Source organism: Apis laboriosa, unplaced genomic scaffold (assembly GCF_014066325.1).
Source record: "Apis laboriosa isolate Shangri-la unplaced genomic scaffold, ASM1406632v1 scaffold122_cov146, whole genome shotgun sequence".
Classification (NCBI taxonomy): domain Eukaryota; kingdom Metazoa; phylum Arthropoda; class Insecta; order Hymenoptera; family Apidae; genus Apis; species Apis laboriosa.
The window spans coordinates 299103-324195 of record NW_025221084.1 but is presented as its reverse complement, the minus strand read 5'-3'; the positions used below and the strand labels follow the sequence as shown (position 1 = coordinate 324195).

At 20.5% G+C, this 25093-nt stretch overlaps 2 protein-coding genes across 11 annotated transcripts in view; both read left to right on the top strand.

The window, feature by feature from the left end:
• LOC122720216 overlaps positions 1-17891 on the top strand; it is a 58648-nt gene extending 40757 nt beyond the window's left edge. For 9 of the 10 annotated variants that reach the window (XM_043946774.1, XM_043946771.1, XM_043946770.1 and 6 more), the window contains 4 exons: positions 2636-2914; positions 6433-6575; positions 13441-13713; positions 17549-17891. In XM_043946774.1, coding sequence (XP_043802709.1) covers positions 2636-2914; positions 6433-6575; positions 13441-13713; positions 17549-17693 — 840 coding nt within the window. In that variant the 3' untranslated portion in view covers positions 17694-17891. The remainder of the gene's footprint in view (positions 1-2635; positions 2915-6432; positions 6576-13440; positions 13714-17548) is intronic. The other variant, XM_043946772.1, reaches the window with a different exon arrangement.
• Positions 17892-21434: 3543 nt separating this feature from the next.
• On the top strand, positions 21435-24370 carry LOC122720275 (kynurenine/alpha-aminoadipate aminotransferase, mitochondrial-like). The gene is made up of 8 exons (XM_043946861.1): positions 21435-21587; positions 22283-22448; positions 22561-22747; positions 22870-22986; positions 23117-23440; positions 23546-23672; positions 23742-23947; positions 24231-24370. Exons 1-8 carry the CDS (start codon positions 21521-21523, stop codon positions 24303-24305), a joined length of 1269 nt encoding a protein of 422 aa, XP_043802796.1. The 5' UTR covers positions 21435-21520; the 3' UTR covers positions 24306-24370.
• The last annotated feature ends 723 nt before the right edge of the window (positions 24371-25093 follow it).

The following is a 25093-nucleotide window of genomic DNA, read 5'->3' as shown; positions in this document are numbered from 1 at the left end:
TATATTTATTAGTATCCAATATATTAATAACAATTTTTTGGTATAATACATTTTTTATTTTATCAACATTTACATTTACATCTTTATCATTATGTCATTGTGTAATGATTAAGATCTTCAAATCATTAAGATTATATAAAACAATCATAATATTGTCCTTATTGTATATAAAAGTATCCCATGTTTCTAAATTATTATAATCTTTTTTTAGATATATGTATTTGTATTTATATATATATATATATATATATATATATATATATATATATAAACCTAAAAAAGTATATACAAAAACTATATACAAAAGTATATACAAAATGTAATTTCAATCGCTCACAATTCTGTGAAATTAATTTCGTGTATCTGAAAGATCCGTAAAATGCTTAATACATTGCTATGGATGAATAAAATTCGTGCTGTGCGGGCATTTAAGAAAAGTATTAATTTTAACTTGGAGTATATATTTTTTTCTTATCACTTTTAGACAGCCATCTATTTAAAAAAAATTGCATTGTTGGTATTCTATATGAAATATTCTCCATAGCTGATATCACTATTTCATCATCGAATATTTGATATGATTGAAAATAATTAATAACCAAAATTAATGAAAAAATTTTTTATTTATTCCTCCCTCCTTTTCTCTTTTCTCTCTTTCCTCTAAATTTTATATGAAAATTTGATTGAAAGCATATATCTATTTATCAAAATAATACTTATTTTAACTTTTGGAATTAATCTTACAAAAATGTTCTATAAATATAAAATGTTTTATAAATATTAATATTAATACTGATATTTATATTAATATTAATATTAATAATTAATATTAATTATTTGAAACAGAAAAATCCTTATCAATAATTTTTGAATATGTAGAAATCAACATTTTGAAAAATTTCTTATGTATTATTAGCGCTCGGCTTTAATTAATTTGTTGTACTATACACATCTATATAATATCTAGATTATCTATATGTCCGCAACTGTGCAAATATGCCATTTATTCTCGATTAATGTAAACATATGACAATAGTAGATAATTTGTATAAAGGATAAGTTAATAAAAAATCTGTTTCGTTATGAATTATTGTGAATTTAAAATATCTCAACATCGAAGACAGATTTTTCTTCTTTAGATTTCAATTTGTGAAAAACAAAAATGAAATATAAAACTATTATTGGATGACTTTAATTACCATAATCAAAATTATAATGATAGATATTAAAAATGATGTTAATATTTATTATAATTTTTGTCATTCAAAGATTTTTTTATATTTTATTTTTGTATTTCATGGATCCAAAGAAAATTTAACATTGGATTTAAAATATTTTAAATTCATTATAAGAAAGTAGTTTTTTAATCCACATATATTTTGAATTTCATTTTCATCTGTTGCGTTACGTTTATAAAAATAATAAATAAGTGGTCATAAGCTTATGTACATGAAATTATGGATGTATATATTGAAAAATCAGCAAAATTATTATTTGGTGAAGACTCTTCTATTCCGAATAATTATTATATCTTATTTTATTTCGCATAAAACTTAATATAGTTTGATATTTTTGTAATTAATTTTTACTAATTCATTTTTGTAATTATGCAGTTTCGATCATTTTAATCATTAATAAAATTATTTATTATGAATAATTTTTCTTTGAGTTTTTTTTTTTAAGTTTCGTTTTATAAATATAAAATGTTTATAAAAAAAGATTATACTATAAAATTTTCCATTGGATAATTTAAAAATTATCTAAATAATTATTTAATAAATTTTTTCATCATTTTTGATATGATATAGAAGATTTTTTTACGTATTTAACCGTCGTCTAATTTTTGATATATTTAAACAAAATAAAAGCGGCGTTCAAAGTATATAATGAGTGGATTTGTCAAAAAGCTACTTTCTTATGGAATATAAAGGATTTATATTAAATTATTTCAAATCTAATGCTGTATTTAATACCATGGAATACGAAAATAAAATATAAAATAAATAATATAAATATAAAATAAAAAAATAATAAAATATAAAATAAATAAATAATTTTTGAGTGACCGAAATTACAATAATAACATTATATTTGATATTTTTCATTGTATTTTTTATGAATATATAGTATAGAATAGTATAGAATAAGTGTAATGATATAACATTAGTTGAATACCAATTGTAATATATACTATAATTTAAATAAATAATTAATTAAAATAATAAATATTTAAATAATAAATAATTAATTAAAAATTAAATAATTAAATAAATAGCAATCGTGCTAATGATGCTGTTTATTACTATTATATATAACTATTTTATTACTACTATAGGTGAAGTCCTATGTAATAGCTGTAATTTTTTTTTATAAATACTTTGAAAACAGTAATAAAAAATTATTCAGAATGATATCGTTGACAACATTATTAAAATTATTAAAATTACAGTACAACATTATTAAAATTACAGTTATCTACATAATTATTTATAATATATCAATATATTTATAATATTAAATATAATATATAAATAATAATATATTTTTTTTCTGTAATTTTGAAAGAAAGATGATAAAAATGATAGTACTATTAATGTTAATATTAAAATAATTTACTTCTATTATTGTTGTTAAGGTAACTCAATCTCATTTGCCAAGAATCGGTCCGCGTTTTGCATCGATTGGAGGTGGCTATGAAGCTTTATTAACACCACCAACAAAACAATCGAATTTGATACTTCCTGAAGAACAAAGAAGATGCAGTTCGGTAACATGTAGCAGCACTGGGAGTAGTTATCTCGAGAGAAGGGGATCTGTGATGCCAGTACCATGTTTGCCGCTTCATTCTACATTTTCAACTAAATACACTATTCATGATGAACCCTGGGATCTTTATTATCCCATTGATATTCAAGTAAACATTCAAAATTATTCATTAATTATTTCTTTTGTTATTAACAATTAAAATTATTTGTTAATTGTTAGCTTTTTAATAATTTGTTAGTTAATTGGGATTTTGCAATAATGATTATATGCAATTTATATTTCTTATAATTTATGCATACAAATGTATAATTTTAGCATTGAAAACAATTAAGTTATCGAATCATTTAAGCAAATCAAATAGTATCACATTACTAATTGGATCAAAAAATGCTTTAAATTTTATCTTCTTTTGGCCAACAAAATTTTATTTATTTAAAATTGAAATTATTGTACATTATTGTACATTATATTAGTATAATTATATTTAAATTAAATTGTTATGAAAATTTAAAAGCTGACAAAAAATAATAACAGATTAGTAAATATATTGATAAATAGAAAAAATGCAACATAATGATAATAAAATCCAGTTAATATAATATCTGATTAGACATATATAAAAATCAATATTTTAAATAATATACTAAAGATACATGTACAATCACCGAATCTTAATTTTAAGAGATATTAAAAAATTTCTGATATTGTACTATTGAATTCTATCTATATGTGTGCGTCCGTGAGAGTATATGTTAATATTTTTTTCCTAATATTTATAGAATGAAATCAACAAATCTAATAATTTGTCATAATTATTTTATATATATTTAAATTATGTATGAGTTTAAAAATTCATATAATTTCGTTTGTTAGACTGCAATTTCAAAAGATCTATTTCGTCAATTTGGAAAATTGATAAGAGTATCATAGATCTAAAATTTTAGCTTTTGATATTAATTTTTGAGATATTAAAAAAAAAATTTTTGATACATCATGTAAAATCATTGATATATAATTGAAAACTATTATTAATACAATAATTTTTACCATAATTTTAGTTTTTAAGTAATTAAAATATTAAGCTTACATCAGTTTCATATAAGATACTCAATCTAAAATTCACTAAAAATTTAATCATTCATTCTTAAGAAATTAACATTTGACTTATCAAATTCTAAATGTCAAGCATGAGCAGGATTAAAACAAAAACTAATTAAAAGCATTTGGCATATAAATATAGCAATTGCTATTATTTGACAAAAGTAATCTTGTAATATGGATTAGATTAGAATTTAAAATCTGTTAGGAGATTATCAATATTTGCAATTTTAGAAGTAACTATAAGATTTATATAGGATATAAAATATAATTTTATAAAATTAATTATTAGACACTTGATAATAAATTCTACAGTGAAGATGGTTATTCGTATTATAGTATTAAAAGTTTTTTTTATTAATATGTTAAAAATATATATAGTATTAAAAATTTTTTTTATTAATATGTTAAAAATATATGAAGATAAATCTAATAAATATATGAAAATAAAACTTTATATTATTAGGATTTATCCCATTTTCTTTATAATTTCTAAAATTTTACATCGATCGAATCTTTTAAAAGCTTTATTTGTTAATTATTCTGAATATTTTATTCGTAGTACGAATATAATTTTTATATACTTAGTACTAATAAGTTTATAACTTAAAAAAAATTTTTTGAATAATAATAAGTTGTTCGATTAATTTATCGATGAATGGATTCCGAGTCCTACTATAATATCCAATAAATTTATTCATTATTTCTGACTTAAGACTGAAGAATAAACTATAAATATATAAAATATATGTATATAAAAAAAATTAAAAAAATGTCTATAATTGTCTAAAATGTTTATAATATAATATAGTATATTGAGAATCCTGGATTCATCTTTGGATCATCTTGTTTATATAAATAGCAAAAATATATAATGAAATACTAATGATAGATACAATTATATTGAATTAATTATTTGTGATACAAATGCACATATATAAATAGAATTTAATAGTATCAAAAGATTTTCAATATGTCGAAAACTCGAGATGAGTGATGATAATATGTATAGAAAAAAAGTTGAGAAAAAATCAACTACTATTATATTTATTATTATTTATTATTATTACTATATTATATTTTTTCAAACAATTATCTAAAATTTTATATGACAATATTGATATATAGTATTATGATAATTTGATATTAATATTTAAAATGTTGAATGAAAAATTCTGTAATTATAAATAAATATAAAGATATATCTCATCGATTTTGAACAAATTAGTTCATAATTATTTAGAAAGGGAAATTATTATCGATTTAGATGATTTTAAAATGCAATTTCCATATAATATAGCATTCTTACAACATGATTTCGCTTTAACACGGTTCGAAAATTGGGAAAAATTTTCCTATATAATATAGCATTTTTATAATAGTACTTCATTTTAACATAATTCGAGAATTGAAGAAAATCTCTCTACAACAAATTTTGAAAATTAGGCAAATCCTCAAACAACAAGGAATATGATGATAACTTTTAAAAATAAGTATCATTTCATTCAATATTTTTATTCAAGCGTATATGTCAGATATATCATACTATTTGAGATAAATTAATTAATCAAAGAACGATTGCATAAATAGAAACAAAGTTAAATATTTTATCTTAAAAAAAATAAAAAAACTATATTTAGTTGAACAATTGGAATTATATTTTCTAAATGAAAATTTTTCCATTAAAAGAGACACAAAATTTTAAAGAAAATTTTACAAATTTTGCTTTTTTCAAAAATCCACAAATTCCATACAATGAAATTTATAAAGATTTCTCAGCTAAAAGCAAATAATTGAAACAGATTTTTTTACAAAAAATAGAGCATAGAATTCAAAATATTGAAAACTTAGAAGATGAGAATCATTTTACCAAATAATGAAAAATAATAAATAATGATGAAAAAAATTATATAAAATATTATATAATATTAATATATAATATTTTTTATCAATTATTGCTTTAATAAACATTAATCAACATTTTTTTTAGTTATAAAATGAAAATAATATAGTTTTTTTTAAACTTTTTTAATTTTATTTTTTGTATTAATTTTTCATTTCATATAACACAAATTCTCGTAACACCGTATTTTTTAAGAATCTGATGACTGTGTTTATATATTATCACAAGAATTGCCTGTATATACAAAACAAGATTTTGAATAATTTTTTCTTATACATACACTTATAATTAATATTTATTTATTAGAAACTTAGCTCCTTTGGATTCTCGGAATCCAAAAATGAAATATAACAATTCTTGAGCGAAATTACATTAAGCAAAGAGATAAAGTCTATATAAAAAATATCTCAAAAATTAAGAATAACAGTCGGTTATATGTATAGAAAAAAATTATATAAAATCTTGTTTTCTATAATATATTTAAAAATCATTATATATAAAAACAAATATAAAAACATGATTAATAAAATCACTGGTAAAAATTGTTCACAATCTCATTTTTTATCATTTAAAAATCATCAAAAATCAATGAAATCTTCTTTATATACTATATATAATTATCAGCATTTCGTTCTTCGTTATAATTTTTGATAATTTATTTGTAGGTAATTCAACCAACCCCAGAACTTTCTCCATGCACAAGCGAAGCAGGTCTTTATGCAAAAGATGTGATGATCACAGAAACTAACAGTAAAAGAGCACCATTGGCTTCTATGGGCAGTGTTGATCCTCCAGAAGCAGATTCGAGGTTACCGATATATCTATATAAAATACATAATTTTGATAAAATTTGGATAAAATTTTAAAAGATCTGGCTGATCGATAATTTTAGAAAGATGGTAGAAAAGGAAAAATGGATTTAAATATAAAATTTTCGATTTAACTAATTATTATTTTCCAAAATATTAATAAAAATTATATATTGCTATCTATCTAGATATTATTAATACAATTTTTGCTATAAATGTAGCGTCATCGATTATCAAATAACCATTGACACTATTATATGTTAAAAAGTATCCTAAAAATGAAAATATTGATTAATTTGAAATTTCTGAAATAATTTCAGATAATATTTTTTTTTGTAGAAAATTTCGTTTCGACTTTATTAATAAGTTATTAACAAAAAATATTAATCAATCAGAGTATGAGATTGCTTGAGCTGCATTAATTACATGCTATTAACCGAGTACAATAATAAATATACTCAAGTAATATATCGAAGGGAAGCATCTTAATATGAGAATATATAAAATATATAAAAATATAATATATAAGAATATATAAAAATTAATGAGAATATATAAATATTTCTTTACCAAAAAAAAAAATTATATGGAATTATATCTTATTTTATCTTAACAAATAAATTAATTAATTGTTATTCGCATAGGACTGATAAATCTACTTTAAAATGAACAATGCAAAATTATGNATTAATAATTTATACAAATAATATTTAATTAAAATAAACGATAAAAACGATAAAAAGTAAATGATAAATAACAATTTATATTAAATTAGAAAATATTCATAGTTCATCTATTAAACTCAATTAATCGCGAAAAAATTCAATTCGAATTTTGAAATGTACCAATATTTTTTGTTTGAAATTGTGGAATCTTTAAAAATATTCTCATATTTTTGGAACATTGCAAATATTATATTATATAATATATAATATATTATATAATATATAATATATAATGTAGCTGAAATAAATAGTAACAGAACAAAAATTATTGAAAGAAAAATAGAAATAGATATGTTTGTGGATTATAAAAAATATGTAACTTTTAAAGACAATTATGAAAAACAATTATGACGATATAGACGTAATGCTACTATATTATAGGTTCATAATTTATAATATCTATCGTCGAAATTTTATTATGAAACATTTTAAATAAATAAATGCAGAAATCAATATCACCATAATATCATCGATGAATAATTATTATAAAAAAAGTAATTTGTAACAAATGCATAAGTAATATATTGGTCATGTGTACATAATATTCAATATATAGTGCTAAAATTTTGGAAAGTAAGAATAATATTAAAATTTTATATTTTTTCATTCTTCTTGTTACTACTTTTCTTTCTGTTCGTCTATCATAAATTTCATGATCATTCGTGAAATTTCTTTGAAATCTTTGAAATTATAGCTAAAAAATTCTCTGTAGATAATTTTGAAATTATTATTTTATTTTTTGTTGATAATTTTGTTAAAATTTGATCTTAATATTGATTCGTTATGTTCATATATAACGTATTAGCTATCATAGCGCACAGAAATGCGTAAGAGAACTCTCGTATATATAAATATAATGTGTGTATAAAGCAGGTAAGACAAGTTAAAATTTGTAATATTTCAAATATAAGACTGTTATATAAAACTTATTGTTATATAAAAATAAGACAAAGACTAAAGCTTCTCAACTGATTTTTAATCAATTATACCAAGTCGAAATGACAATAAGTCTCTCATAAATCTTGGATAATTACATTCGGAAATAATTTCACGAGAATAACAAAAAAAAATAACTTAAAAAAAAAATAAAAATTCCAAGTGTAGAAGAAATTCCGAATTTAAAATATATAACGTAGACAAGACAAAAAATCCAATCAATGATATACATCAAATAGATTCAGTCATTGGAAATACTAAATAATATAAAATACTATATTAATATACTATAAATTTCTATATCTATAAAAACTTCACTGCTGTTGCCGATATTTCTAGAAGATATATAAACTATGACGAAGTCACTGGAAACTCATCATTAATAAAAACAAATATATTTCAAAAGCAAACAATGATAAAGTGAAAATTCTTCCTAAAAATATAAAAGCATACAAAAATTGTCAAATATTTGAAAATACTAAATTTTACAGGTATAAAATTTCAAATAGCAAAAAGTATATAGAGTTGTTCTACACAATATATATCACTCAATCAATTTGGAAAGAGTTACTGATATTGGATGAGGTAATAAATATATTTAACATCAAACATAACGAAACCTATCAGCCATTGTCGTTATTCTTTATCGATCTAAAACAGAAACATAATAATAAAAAAATATATCAAATAAAGATACTAATGAATTGTATTCAAATCAAATTGTCCTACAAAAAAAAGAGAAATAGTATAATGCAAAAGATGTCAATAATACGGACACACACAACTATACTACAATTAATTGTATTTCAGCTACCTGTTCGTTGTCGCTATGTGAAAGTGACCATCCTGCCAACTTTATTAAGACTGTCCAGTTTATAAGGAGTTGCAACAATATAAATTTCTAAGATCGAGAAAATACAAAATAATTGATCAATAACACATGAACACAATATATCAACAATGAACGATTTAAATACTACAAAATAACTTAAAAAAAAATAAAAATTCCAAGTGTAGAAGAAATTCCGAATTTAAAATATATAACGTAGACAAGATAAAAAATCCAATCAATGATGTACCTACATCAAATAGATTCAGTCATTGGAAATATTAAATAATTATAAAATACTATATTAAAAAAAAATACTAATCCTTTTCCCAGTTATGCAAAAATATTCCAAGGTACATATCACCGAAAATAATATTATGAACAACCTTAACGTTTTCATACAAAGAAAAATCATAGAAATTCATAGAAATCATAGAATTTCATAGAAAAATCCTAGTAAATTAGAGCAAATTATAATACAAAAATAAATCAGCCATTTGTTACTCTTACTGACAGTAATAATAACAAAAATGATGGTAAATTCATGACTTATATAAAACTATAATATATCGTTCTATAGAATGCAAACAGACTTATGCATCGCAAGCATGATTTAAAAGCTTTTATCATTAATTAAAAAATTCAAATTGTATTCATCACGGAAAATCACTTCACTGAAAAAAATTATTTAAAAATAAGAAGATATGATGAAGATATGATATAGAATAACATTCGAGCAACATGGTGACACCGCCATAATCAAATCTAATATATATATCTGTATAATATTTAATATAAAATATCTCTATAAAATGTACTATCAATTTATAACCACGATTTCCTACAATCAATGAACATTTGAATATTGGCATAGCCTTATTATTATATCAGCAATACACTGAATCTACCTAAACAATTTCCAAAGAAAATTTTAATATCTTTTTCTAAAAATTCTGGATAATAAATTCCTAGCAGGAGGCGATTTCAATGCAAAAAGCAACTTTTGAGGTTCGAGAATCACAAATATAAGAGATAAAAAATTTACGAATTAACATAAACACGTAAACACCAGAGAATCTTATTGGCTGATTGATATGAATGAAATACCAAATCTACTCGATTTCTACGATTACTAAAAGTCTCCTCATTATATTCTACATTCATTATATTCTAGTATTCATCTGATCATTCATCAATACATCGATAATTAAAACGCAATAATAATAATAAATACACAAACTGAACATTCTTTCGTTAAATCATCTCTGCTTATCCTCTATTAAAAACAGAAAATGATATAGAGAAAGCAGTAGAGTATCTTACAAATTATATTATAAAAGCAGCTAAATTCGCAACTCCTACAACAATTCAGTATATCTATGCCAACTATTCAAAATTCATTATAGAGCAAATCGGTGAAAAAAGAAGTCTAAGAGGAACATGGAAAAACATTAGATTTCCTAACAACAAAAGACTATTGAATAGAGCAACCAGAAAATTCACCCGATTATTAGCAGTATATAAAAATGAATTCTTCAGCAAGTATTTAAACCTGACACCAACTAAAGACACCGATTAACTTTTTCTGGAATCAAAAAAATTACTTAATTATTATTATTAAAATTAAAAAAACTACAAATGAAGGTTTGCCCATTCGGAAAGCAAGGATGCTAAGTTAAGAGTTCTCAAAAAAAGGCAGATCCATTCAGCATCTTTTTTATTAAAGTATTTAAACTCTTCCCTACAAATTCAAGCAATAAAATCTGAAATTCAAGAGTACTTGCAAATTCTTTATCAACTTTCTCCATCTATCCACCCATTCATATCTGAAGAACTAATAATAAGAATTTTAATTTACAAGAATATACGTTAAAAAAACTTAAAAAAACTAGTTTAATCACAAGCAAAATAATCAAAGAGCTTCTTAAGAAAAGTCTTATTAATTTAATATTCAATGCTGTAATATGCATCGGACTTTTCTAACAAGTGAAAAATTTCATATATCATAATAATTAACAAACATAGCCATCGCATGAAATATCATCATATTCCTATCAGTCTTTTATTAATTTTCTCAAAGCTATTCAAAAAATTGCTATTAAAACATATAGAATCTGTAATAATCGAATCAAATATAATATCGAAATACTAATGACTTTAGAAGACAGTATTCGAATTTCCAACAATTTCATAGACTAATCATACGAGAAGATATCTAGAATACAAATCATAATGTTTTGCTTTTTCAGACATTAAACAAATGTACATTTATAGCACATTGTAAGACACATATGGCATTTGATATCTTATATAATCTAAAAAAGCTACAAATTCTCTCTATACCATATTGCAATCATACTTAATTAATAAAAAATTCAAAATTCAAAAAGGTATTAATTACCTCAGTTTAATTAATTCTGGAATTCAGGAATGTAGGAAATGTGCTAGGATTCATCCTATATCTAATAAGGATCTATACTGATATTCTAATTTTTTTAAAAGCATTTGCAAATGACACAATAATTCTTGCTTCACACAATGATCTTTTCGAAGCTTTTAAAAACTTACAAAAACATTTTAATAATTAATTACTTTAAAAATTAACATACAAATAAATGAAAATAAATAATAATATCGGTTCATATCACTTTATTCTGCGCAAAAGTACATATCTTCTATGAAAATTCATGAATTAATAATTCCATAAAAAAAAACAAGAAACTAAATACTTTGATATATTACTTTGATAATTATTATATAAATAATAATTTTAGATTGAAAATTAATGTGGAAAAAATATATTTAAATAAAATATGCACAGCTTGAGATAAAAGTGAAAAAGCTATCCTGGTTATTAAAAAAATTAAATTAAAATTAAAAAACAAATTACTAATAGATTATTAATACAAGATTATTCTAAAACGTATTTGGATTTAGGAATTTAATTATAAGATATGGTTAGCAATTCGAACATCAAAATCTTACAAAAATTTTAATCAAAAAGTCTTCGTAATTTCTATATAATATCCTGTAGTATGTCTCTAATGACGTAATACACAGTAACTTTGCAATATCTACTATTAAACAAAAAATATTAAATTACAACAAACGCCATACTATAGTTACCACAGCATAAAAATTCATTAGCTATAAAATTGATTCATAGCGATTACAGATTAAAAAGATAGCCTTTTAAATTAACAAATAATTAAATCTAATATTATTGCAATAATTATAATTTTCACTTACCTACAAGATTATATAAATACAACGATCTAACGTAATCACTATAACTTATTTCACATCTCACAATATAATGTCAACAAATTTACTTATAATTTCATGAGGAAAATTGATCGTAAATACTTTAAGTCATTAATATATGTACAGAATGTTAATAAACATGTGGGATACCTTTGGAAGGTAGATTCTAGACATCAAAACGATGAAAAAAGTTTTATATTAGATTTTTTTATTCACTATTCACATTAATTTCTTTGAATAAAATTATTTTGATTATTATTTATTTTAATTTTATATGAAAATTATTTAATTAAAACTTTATTTTAAACAAATATTCAAATATGTATTATTTCATCAAATTCTAAATTGATTCCGCGACAATGTGTTACTGAAATAGCGTTGCTGTTCAAATGCTGGGCGTTAGAAAAAGAAGAAGTCTTGAAAGACTTGATAAAAAGAAAAAATGAAATAGTAATATTCGAAATCGAATGTTATGTTTGTGTGTTTTAAGTATAAGAATACGAAAACTTAAATCAATTTTTCCCGTTGCTAAGATAGTGTTGTTTTGTTCTGGATTCAGCTCGTTCGTAAAATTCATGTAACATATATGAGAAATAAAAATGTAAAAATAAAATAGTGAATTTGTAATATTCATTCAAGCATACATAAAAAAAAACAATTGCGATATATATGCATTTTTTATGGATATGTGATATTAATGATATAATATTGATTCATATTATTAATAAGATATCCAGATCGATTATTATTTCTCTCTGCATAGTGCAAGTAAAATAAAGATAAATATTTGTCAGTGATTTGATTGGATAATTTAATAATCTAAAATTCAAATTGATTCAAGTATTTAGGACTTTCTTATACATGTGAAAATAATTAAAATAATTAAAAAAGCAATTGTGCATATAAAAACACATTCAATCTTTCTAATTCGAAATCTTATAGAAATGTGTTTTGATTTGCTTCTATGGATTTCAATAAACACGGCAGATTGAATGAAATACAACGATTCATATGAACTTTTTTCATCATTTTGATGCCTAGAATCCACCTTCCAAGAATGGGTCCCACAGTGTTTATTAACACTCTATATATATATACTTATATTTATAGTTTCAATCATTCAAGGTCTCTTGGTTCCGACTCGGTCTTCCTAAGAAAGGACGAACAAGAAGAATGTCTCGACACGGAGGATGAAGTGTCTGGATTTTCGACCGATTCTGAAACAGCCGGGCCAAGTTGTCGACGATTTCTTCGAGTACCCTCGAAAAAGAAGAAAACAATTGAAAAATGGGATGGATGTGCTGGATGTGTTCCTAGACGGCGACCTGGAGGCAAACTTTGTCAAGCTTGTCATAGTATTAGTGCAGCTGTTGAAACCTCTAGGTATATTTCTTAGTAAAATAATTTGATAATTATTTTAAAAAATGCATTTTCGATTTCGATGATTGTTAAATATATTTTAAAAAATATATATTTTGACCAATACTTTTATTTTTGTATATTTATATATAATCGTCATTCGGCTTTTAAATAATACTTTTAAATAATATGCAAAAAATTTTTAGAATAGAATAATACGAAATTCTAATGAAAATTTAATCCTCCTTCTTTCCTTTCTCTAAATAAAATATTATAGTAATATTTGTGATTTTAAAATGATATATAATTCTAATGAAGAAAAAACGACATAAAATTAGATAAAATTTAATATATTTCGAAATATATTATTTCATTATTATTATTATTATTCATTTTATTATTATTCTCATTATTATTTTGGATAAAGTTCTGGCAATTCATTGATTCGAAATGGAGAGAGGAATGTGATTATCAAATATAAAATTTTAGTTTCAAATATTAGTTTTTGAAATATTAATGAAAAACTTTCAGTACTATATAATGAATTCTATAATTCTATAAAGATTAATTATCTTCATTAAAGATTATAAAACATTTTCGTGAAAATTGTTGTCATTAAATATTTAATAATCTTGTAATCTTAATAATCTGATATTTATAATTTATCCGATATAAAACTTTTAATTACTTTCATTAAAAATTGCAAATATTAACTTCCTCATTGTCTTTATTTTTAAGTTCTAAGCAAATTTAATATCTATTATATTATAGAATCATTTCTATTGGAAGTGAAACAATAATTGCTATTATTGTACTTTTAACATTAAATACTTTTACTAACATTATTAAATACTTTTATTAATATTACTTTTTTCTCATTTAAAAAATATTTTTCTATTCTCATTTTTTAAAATATTTGGCATTTTATTAATTAAATATGTAATTTCTTAAGAATAAGTGGTCAAATTTTTCATAGATTATAAATGGAACATCTTATATATATATATATATATATATATATATATATATATATTTAAATATTAAAATTGATGTAAATATCATCGATAGTTACTCAATATTCGATGATGGTGATATAACAATGAAGATTGTTATATTAATAATATCTAAATAGATATCATTTAATATATTAATAATATCATATGTATAATTTTTCATAATATCTCGTTTTTCATTCATATCTCAGAAATAAATAAATATCCGAAAGTTAAAATTTTAAATAAAGCCATTTTTAAATTTTGTTCTTTCTTTCGGAAATGTAATCTCATTTTTTTCTGTAATTTAATAACGATATTAAAAAAAAAATTTTTATTTGGAGAATAATTAGAATTTTTATCAATCGAAAATTATTTAAAAATTCTTTAAAAATTAAATTTAAATTTAAAAATATTAAACAATAAAATTTTAAGTTATAAAAAAAAGAATATTACATTAAAAAATAAGTATTCTATCGAATGATTCTATAATATCGATTAATAATTGCATAATGATAATAATTGCAATAATGATGAATCGCAATAAAAAAATTATTCTTTTTATATGATTACTATTTTATTCAATTTCGAATTAAAAATTGTTTTAATATTTTTCTTAGAAATATCTAAAGAATTTGATACTATATAGCAAATTTGTATCAAATAAATAATTTTTCATAAAAATATAAAAATATATAAAAAACTATATTTATAGTCTTATATATTATATATTTTTTTAAACTTCTGCATTTCAATCAACTATTCAAAATCTCAAATACAAATTATAACTGTGAGCACTATTCCATTCAGGAACTTTTCATTAGTTTTTTAAGACTAATTTAAAGCTTATATAATATTATAATATTATAATATTTTTAAAATTTTTTCACGTAATATTTAGTTTTGCACTTTTTTATAAAAATTTATATTTGAAAGTATTGTTTTTTAAAAACCGAGGAGAACAATTTGGTTTCCAAATTTAAAAAGAACATGTGAAAAACTTTGTAAAAATCGTACAGTGAATTATACAACAGAAAATAAATTATTTTTTATTAATGAGTATTATGTACAAAAATTTTTAAATTGACTACTCTTCTCAAATTAATTTAATATACAATAAACATTATTGAATTGATATGAAATTATTTTAAAATTGAAGAAAACTAATATATATTAGGATGTCCCATAAGTTTCTTTCTTTTTTTTTGATACGAAATGAATACACGATATTTGTTGTTTAAAGTTGATTTATTGTGTTGTATATGAACCGTTCTACTCTATCAGCTTCTTATATCTCTCAAGAAGCCTTATTATTTCCTTTTTTTCAAAATTGTTGGGATTTATTTGCAAAATATTCCTCGAGATGTGTTTTTATTTCGCTTACGGATTGAAACCGTTTATCATGAAGAGAAGTTTTTAATAAGTAATAGTCGGATAGAGCAAGATTTGGAAAGTATAGAAGATGCGATAGAACGTCTCAATTAAACTGTAACAGCTTTTCTCTTACAATCAATGCAACATGCGTTGTTTTGCATTCGTAATGGCCTCGTCGGTTCGCTAATGTTGGCCGTTTTTCTACTATACTACTATATACTTTTCTATTATTTTTTACTATTCTACTTGGCATCTTTCAATTTATTAAATTGATTGCAAGAATTACTTTTCAGAATTGATGGTTTCATTTTGAGAAAGGAGCTCATAGTAGATTACACCTTTCCAATCCCATTAAATGGATAAAAGAACTTTCTTCGGGTGAAATCCAGGCTTCGCGACAGTTGAAAGTCTATTCTTCTTAAATCAAATGCGTTTTCGATACATATTTTGATACAAAAACCAAGTCTCGTCTCCAGTGACAAGATCTTTAAAAAAGGATTCTTTTCATGTCGATAGAGAAAGAAATTGCACATAGAGACACGATTCATAAGGCCGGTCTCTGTCAATAGCTGTGGAACCCAAACTTTACATCGATCGACATATTCCATCCTGATCAGGTGATTATATATTGTTGTCTTGAGAATGTTAATGGCATTCACTATCTCGTGCACACTATATCGTGGATTTTCAGCGAACATGGTCCTGATAAAATATCCGTCTTCATTTTTCAAGTTAAAATTGCCAGCTCTAAAACTCTTAAATCAATTGCGGATGATCGTAATAATTGTAGTATCATTCCCGTAAATAGTACAAATCTCTGTAGTATCATTTGCACTATCATCTTTTTTAAAGCAATAAAACATAATATGCCGCATTATGCTTCCTTTGGCTATTCATATTGAACGGTAGAAAAAAGTTTTAAACGAAATTGTGTCATCAATGAAACATACTTTAAAAGAGCTCTGAAATGACTGAAACCAATGCTATAAACGATTAATAGATAAATTTACATATTCATATAAAAATAACCATTAAAATTATTCCTAATGTGGTGCAAAAGAAATTTATGGGATATTTATTACATATTATGTATTATGAACTGTTAATGTATTAACATATATAACCCAATCAGAATATATAACCCAATATCAATAGAATCTTTTCTTTTTATAACAGTTACTTATAATATATTGTAACTTATAACAATTATAATTACAGTATTATTTTAATCTTTTATAGCTATTACATATTACAAGAATCGAAATCGATATCTTAACATTTTTAATTTTTAATTTTTAATTTAATTTTTGATTTTTAATAATAAATAAATACTTTTATAAATACTTTTATATTATTATTTTTAAAAATTCCAGAATTATTTATTTTTATTCGTAATTATTTTATTCATTTATTTTGAATTATTCATTATTTAAATTATTTTAAAATTATTTATAAAAAATAATTTTAGATATTTGTTGCTGTAATAATAACAGGTCTCAGGCAGTCTCTACGAGCACCAGCAGTCAGAATAGCCTCGGTTCTCCTCCGTGTTCACCAGCTATCGAGCTCAGACATAGACCACCACCGACACCATTACCATCAAGTCCACCTATTTGGTCTCAAGAAACTCTCTTTTAATTCTCTAAAAATTTGCCGTTTTCATAAATGATCATAGTAATCGCACAAAAATATCCCTTCCATAAGGAAAACGAACAATTATTGAAGAAAATGAAGAATAACTGTGAAAAATAACTGATAAAGTAAAATGATTTTGAGAAATGAAAATATAAAAGTTGAAATTCCTAATACAATTGTTTAAATAAAAGAATATATAAGGAAAAGAGTAGGAAAAAACTATATTAAATGAAATTACAAAAATCTAAAGAAAAAATACAAAATTATTATTATTAATGTAATATCTAGAAACGAGAAAAAAGTATTTAAAAAGTTGATATAAAAAAAAAAAAATTATGAAAAGATAAAGTATTAAAGGAAAAATCTTAACGAAAAAAAAAATAAAAGAATTTTGAAAAAACAAACATAATACAAAAAGAAATTATGAATTTTGTAAAAAAGAGGGAAATAGAAAAGAATCAAATATAATTAGATAAAATAATAGAAAAAATATAAATATCAAAGCTTAAAACAAATAAGAAGAAAAGAATATGCAAAAAAATCAAGTCCAATTTTTGCTTAAGACAAAAATAAAATAATACAAATTTTATGGGAAAAGAAGAAAAAAAAAATTGAAGTTAATCAAAAAGGTAATAAAAAAATAAAAAAAATATAAAGACATTTATGCACTAAGATTTACGATATAAAAAAAGAAAAACAAAATCAAGAGACTAATTAATCGTTAAATGAATTGTTGTAAAAAAGAAAGAAAATAATAGCGTGTTATAGATAAATATTGTAAATAACAAACATAAAAAAAAGAAAACGAAGAAAAGAATTTGAATTCGTTTTTTTTTTTCGTATTCAAAAGAAATGACAAAACTTATCATGTTTGAATGAACAAGAAAAATGAAGAAATCAAAATTTGAAAAAAATGTTGATTGTAAAAAAAATATAAAAAAACATTTCGACTTTTATTGATTATCTCTTATTTTGATTTTTAATATTTATCTAATTTATCTATGTATGTATAGTATGCATAATTAAAAATATAAATTATATTAATTGAGTCAAAAATTTGAGAAACAAACAAATAAAAATTATAAAATTTATTGAAGTTGAAGAAATATTTTTTTTAAATCAAACAATTGTACAATAAAATAATTAAATGTATAATATATAATATAATCAAATAATCACATGAACATTATTTTACGTTAAAATAAAATCGTTATGGAAAAAGGATTGTTTGATTTAAATTAATTTATAACAAAGTAATTAATACTTTATAAATTTCATAATAATAAACAAAAGATCATGCCATCAAATGTACTTCTTCTATTTTTAATAAAATCAAAAATATTCAATTTCAAATTTTTTTTCAGTTTTTATTTTTCATTTCTATTTTTAATTTTTAATTTTTCATGCTTGTCTCATTAATTAATTAATGACGCTTTAATGACTGCCAATTCAAAAGCAGAAATTCTTCGTATATGTGTATATGATTTGTGATATGTGAGAATATGTATGAATGTATGCATGCTCATTTAAATATAAAAAATTTAAAAAATCAAAACTAAATGTTAATAATGTTTTTTAATTGAAATATATATAATTTCTAACAATTTGATTCTGAATAAAAATAATTATACTTATTTTTTTTAAAAATTGTCATTTTATTGTTATTTTTAAATTTCGATTATTATGTTGATTTATATATTTCTTTATTGATTTTTTTCTTTTTATTATTTTATTATTTTTCATTATATTATTTGTTAATATTATTTTTACCTATCTATTTTAAATGATCTTATGAAAAAGGAAATAATATAATAACATAAAGCAAGTCACATAATTAAATAATTATATTGCAATATAGAACTTTGATATCTTTTTGCCGAATTTTCTTTTATTTTCATTTAGATAATCCATCACATAAAAAATAATCAGAATGAATCAAAAAAGATAATTTTTTTGTTAACATAATTAACAATTTTGTTCAATAAGTAGTTATAGTGATGACAATCATAATCTTTGTCACCGTAATTATAATAAGAAAAGAAATTATTTAAGGTAATAAAAAAAATGAAAATTGATGTCTATTAAAAAAATCAAAAAATAATTAATAATGATAGACAATTTAATGATTGCAAGAAGAAATAATAAAAAATAATAAAAAGGGATAAACAAATCATAAATTAGAAAAGAAAAAGAAGATGCAAGTGATATAATAACAATAAATAAGAAAATGATAATGCAGAGAAAAGAAAGTTATTAAGTCATAATTAAATCAAATTATGATTATGAGTGATTATGAAAAAAAAATTCTATTAATCATTCGCAATAATTTCAATAAAAATCTTTCCTGATGTACGAACAATAAAACTTTCACCATTTCCTATTATCATTTCTTCTTATTCTTATTTTTATTCTTCTTATTCTTTCATTACACCTTCCTTTCATATAAATTTTTATTTTATTATTATTTAATGTTATTAATGATCAAACAGTTTAAAAATATATTAATATATTTTCGTATTATTATATATGATATATTTAATATTTAATATATATTATTATATTAAATATATATATATATATTTTTTTTTAATGTTTTTCTTTATTTGTTAAATTTAAAATATGAAAAAAGATGAAAAGAAAAACAAATTAAAACAATTTATTACAACAATTTATAATATAAATTAAAACAAATTATAAAAAAATGACATCATCTATTTATGTTAAAATTCATAATTTGGAATTAATAGTTTTATATTCGATATGAATATATGTATTTTTATTGAATATTTCATTTTTTGGATAGTTTTTAAATGTTGAAATATGAGCAAGTAATGATAATAATAAAAATATTTTTTTTTTATAGATATATTTCTATAGATATATATATTTCTATAGATCATTTTATAATGAGAATATATTCGATTTATATTGTTTATAACAATAATTCCGATATTTAATCAATAATATTTGCAATGAATAAATAATAGAATATTTATTTTCTTTATTGTGTTTTTATTTTTTCAAATATGAAATAAAATATATTGAATATAAAAAATTGAAGTAATATTCTCTGTTACTTTTATTTAATACTCTTTATTTTTTTTATTATCATGTTAGTTATATAAATTTTCATTGACTATAATCAATATAATTAATTTAAATAATTGATAAATTATTTGAAAAATAATAATAATAGTTTAGTTTAGTTTATTTGAAAAATAATAATAATAGTTTAATTTATTTTAAAAAAAGAAAAAAATTCTATATAATTTATATGTTTATATAATTTATAATATTCTATATAATTTTTAAATATTAATTTAATTATCTTATAATTTTTTTAATTATATATATATATTTAATCAATTAATTTATATTTTAAAACTATTTCTAAAAATTTTTTTCTATTCATAAATAATATATATTTATATCTATTAGAAATTTAATACATATTTATTACATTTATTTTATAATATTCAAAATTATAACGTGTGTATATTATCAATGTAAAGTGATAACCTACAGTATTAATATTGATAACGACAATTTTTATTTACATCGTAGTTGAGCAAAATTAATCTTTTAATTGTTTTCGAGACATTTATTTAATATCAATAATATAATATAGATTTATGAAGTTTCAATTAGAATGTGAATTAAAAAATTATAAGCTATTAATTTATCAATTCTATTTAACTTTTTCAAATTAATAAAATCTAAATTGAAAGATTAATTATTATTTAACAAAAATTAAAAGCTAATTTAATTAATTAAATATTAATTTTTAAATAACTTTTTTTAAATAAATAAATAAAAAAATAAAACGGAAAATGAATTTTGAAAGATTTTTTACGAATATTACAAATAGGCGAAAATCAAGTATTCTTCGTGAATGGGGTAAGAAGAATATTTTTCATATTTTAAATTTCTTAAAAAAGCTTTTATATTATCGTAGTTATATCAATTAAAATATTCATTTTTTAAATAATTCATAATATTATATTTATTTTTAATTTTTTAAAAATAATTATATATAATAAAATAATTATATATTTATATATAAATATATGTAAAAAATATATATAAAATATTAATATATTTGAGATATTTTTGATGGATCGATTATAGAGATTGTTAGAAAAAATATATAAAATTTAATATATACAAAAATATCAGTTAGGATCTAATTAATTATTAAATTATAATTAATTAAATTTATTATAAATAATTTAAATTATAAGTAATTAAAATTGTTAAATGAAACAAGACATAGACATAAAATGAGACATCTCCATTTTTGTTCATTACTATCTCGTTTCGCTTCATTTAATGTAAACTTAAATTGTTTATAATTCAATAAATAAACCTGATATTTTTGTATAATAATTATATTGTATTTGTTTTAATCTCTAAAATCGAAAAATATAAATTTATAAAATAAAGTTATAATATTCAATATGGCTTATGAATATTCTATATATATTAATATAGTAATATATATATTATGTGTATATATATATACATATATTCAGAAGTTTATATATATATTATATACATTTATATTTATTAATTATAATTTTTATGTATAATAGCAATAAAATTTTTGGAAAGTAAGAATGCAATAAGTCTAGCCAACGGAATGCCAAATGCAAAGATGTTTCCTTTTGAAGAGATCTCTGTAACATATAAAGATGGAACAAAAATAAAATTAATTGGAGAAGAATTATCTTGGTCACTTCAATATGGTCCTTCTCAAGGGTAATTTTTTAAATAAAAAATAAAAATAATTTACTACAAATTTACTACATTTTTATTTTTTCATTTTTCTTTTTTTTTTTTTGACAATTATGAACTCCTTTTATGATTTAAGATACTTACCATTATTGAAAAAAATGAGAGAATTTCAAAAACATTGGCATAAACCAATGTATAATGATTGGGATGTACTTTTCACATCTGGATCGATGGAAGGATGTAGCAAAGTTTTCGAAATGATTTTAGAAATTGGAGATTCTATAATGATACAAACACCAACTTACGATGGAATTTTGAATGCAGTAAAATTTTTAATTTGTTTATTAACTTATTTTTTATAACATTACATTATAAATTTAATTTCTTTCTTTATTATTTTTAATGTTATTTAATTTAATTCTATAATATTATTTAATATTTTTAGCTTAGACCATTAATGCCAGAATTAATTGAAATTCTACAAGATGAAGATGGTGTAATTCCAGAAAACATAATAAAAATTTGTAAAAATAAACAACATAATAATAAACCATTACCAAAAGTAAGTTCTTAAAAAATAAAAAAAATTATTTCTACATTCACTTATTTTTTATTCATTTTATAATTAAATTTTGTATTATCGTAATGGAAAGAAATCTTTTTATTTATTTACTTATTTATTTTTTTCATAGATTCTTTATCTAAATCCAACAGGAGCCAATCCAACAGGAACAATTTTAACAGAATACAGAAAAAGGAAAATTTATAAATTAGCTGAAACATACAACTTTTTAATCTTAGAAGATGATCCTTATTGTTTTCTTCATTTTGTCGATAAAAAACCTATAACATTTTTAGAATTAGATACCAAAGGACGAGTAATACGTTTGGATTCTTTTAGTAAAATTCTTAGTGCTGGACTTCGATTAGGTGTTGTTACAGCACATAAAAAATTTATTAAAAAATTAACTACACATATGGAAACAACAAGTATCCATGCTTCTTCTTTATCGCAAGTAATTTAATAATTTCACGTAAATTTAAAGTATTTAAAAGATGAAAATAACTTTAGTAAACAAATATATCACATTTTATTGCTCATGAATTATTATTTTTTATAGATTTTATTGTTGAAATTATTGAATTCATGGAATTTGCAGAAACTGCAACAACACTTTAATGAAATACAGAATTTTTATCGTGAAAAACGAGATATTACATTATCTTTGATTGAAAAACATCTTACAGGTATTTTCTTGTTGGTAAAAATTTAAAAAAAAAATTTTTTTAAATCAAAATATATACTTAATTTTGTAGGATTAGTAGAATGGAATGTTCCAAAAGGTGGGATGTTTGTCTGGATAAAAGTAAATAAAATAAAAGATGTAATGGAATTGACAAACAAATGTATTTCTCAAGGAGTTTTTCTTATTCCCGGTCATGCATTTAATTATGATTATTCGAAACTTGAACAACATCTCAGAATTTGCTATAGTTATGCGACGCCAGAAGAAATTGATAAGGTTCTTATTTTATTTAATTTCAATTTTTTGATTTATATTAATTTTCTATTATATATTAATTTTCTTTTAACTATATTTTTCTATTAATTATTATTTTAATTTTAAATTTAATTTTATTATTTTATTATGATTGTCTCCTTATAAATCAAAATATATATAAATATATATAAATATATATATATATAATATATATATATAAATATATATTTTATAATTTAAATGGTTTGTAAATTTCTTTTTTTTATTATTTTAATAAATTTTATTGCAGTCTTATTATTTTCAGGCACTTTCAATATTAGCTATTTTGATACATAAAGAAATAAAAAAAATAGAAGAAAACAAAAATGGAGTTATATAAATATATTTCTGTTGCTTTAATTATCTATTTTTATATTTGTAAAATTAAAAATTATAAAAATAAATATTATATTATTATATAAATATTATATTTCAAAATTTTTAATATTTTTAACATTTTTTATATAAAATATATAAAATATATAATATAATATAATATTTTATACAAAAATATAAATGAATATAATTTGATTTTTTTCAGTAATGACAATTTTTTTTCTTTTTTGATAATAAAAATATACACAATATTCACATATTAATATTCAGATACGATTACTTTAACGATTTATATCTTTATTAATTATAAAAAAAAAATAAATTTAAATTACTCTATATATAAACAATTTATTTAACTAATTTATTTATTTTACTAACTTGATATAATAAAATAATATTAAAAATTAAATAACATCACAATTATTTTTCATATCGCAAAAATATTCACTTTAAAAGTTTTTAATAAAATAGCAAATTTTTATAAAAATTAAATATTGATTTTGATATTTTCTTGATTTTAAAATATGTTTTAAATAGTCTAAAAAATTAAAAATTATTTTTTGTTAATAATATATTCTATATTTCATTTCTATTTCAGAATTTATGTATTCTTTAGTATATTGTATTTTATTTATTCTATAGTGTATTGTTTTTTATTTTTATTTATTTAATGATCCAACTGTTTACTAGAATATTCATGCAGCTGTATAAGATTCATTAATTTAATTTGATAATTTAAATTTGTTTAATATTTATAAATTAAAAATGTCTTTTATTTTATAATGTTCATAT

What these genes read in the sequence shown, in the direction of transcription:
- LOC122720275 (XM_043946861.1), top strand. Translation starts at nt 21,521, where the DNA reads ATGAATTTTGAAAGATTTTTTACGAATATTACAAATAGGCGAAAATCA. An exon ending in AAGTATTCTTCGTGAATGGG is followed by an intron (nt 21,588 to 22,282) that starts GTAAGAAGAATA and finishes TATGTATAATAG; the next exon opens with CAATAAAATTTTTGGAAAGT. An exon ending in ATGCTTCTTCTTTATCGCAA is followed by an intron (nt 23,441 to 23,545) that starts GTAATTTAATAA and finishes TATTTTTTATAG; the next exon opens with ATTTTATTGTTGAAATTATT.